The following is a 696-nucleotide window of genomic DNA, read 5'->3' on the forward strand; positions in this document are numbered from 1 at the left end:
TGAAAGGAAGAAGGCCTTCGATGCGGAGTTATTAACTAGAAAACGTCAGCTGAACAGTTTACTGGACAAGGAAAAATCTTGTTTACAAAAACTGAACATCCGTCGTTTCCTTGAACACGTCTTCCCGAACTTTCCTAGATATTTACTGACTGTTGCTCAAATGCGAACAAATGCGTCTCCTCAAATTCCGTAATAAATCTCACTTTTCAAGAGACAAAGCGAATTTACGAGGAAACATACTACTCGCATGCCGCATTAGTAGTATACACCGTTACACACCCTCCCCTTTAAAGGTCATTCGCCTGCCGCCGGTTTCCATTTAGCTCCATCAGCCTGGCTCCAGCAGTGGGTCTATTCGGCCGCTCTCCGGGTGGATCATGCCACTTACGAAGCTGCGCCCCATTTACTCTTTTCGATCCCCGACCGTCTTGAATTGCATAGACGTCCCCCCGGTGGTCGGTAACGACAAACGAAACATTTCCTAAACTGCCCACCTTTCGCGACCAGAGTACACTCCTTCCAGTATTCTGATGATTCTTCTACTTGACCTTCGCGCCGATGTGGGACGGTCATGCCTTTCTCAGCCTTCCGATCCGAGTCCATGGAGCATGCGTAAACACCAAGGAGGAGCTGGTGGCTGCTTGGGGTGAAAGTCTGCACAACAGCGCCGACGGTCGCGGTTTACGAGAGTTGGTC

General features: G+C 49.4%; 1 protein-coding gene across 1 annotated transcript in view; it reads left to right on the forward strand.

Annotated features, from left to right (window-relative positions):
- Positions 1 to 558: 558 nt before the first annotated feature.
- T265_03653 (hypothetical protein) overlaps positions 559 to 696 on the forward strand; it is a gene marked incomplete at both ends in the record, with an annotated part of 20366 nt that continues 20228 nt past the window's right edge. The window contains one exon of the mRNA XM_009168195.1: positions 559 to 689. Coding sequence (XP_009166459.1) covers positions 559 to 689 — 131 coding nt within the window. The remainder of the gene's footprint in view (positions 690 to 696) is intronic.

The sequence above is a fragment of the Opisthorchis viverrini genome (assembly GCF_000715545.1).
Source record: "Opisthorchis viverrini unplaced genomic scaffold opera_v5_53, whole genome shotgun sequence".
In the NCBI taxonomy this organism is placed as follows: domain Eukaryota; kingdom Metazoa; phylum Platyhelminthes; class Trematoda; order Opisthorchiida; family Opisthorchiidae; genus Opisthorchis; species Opisthorchis viverrini.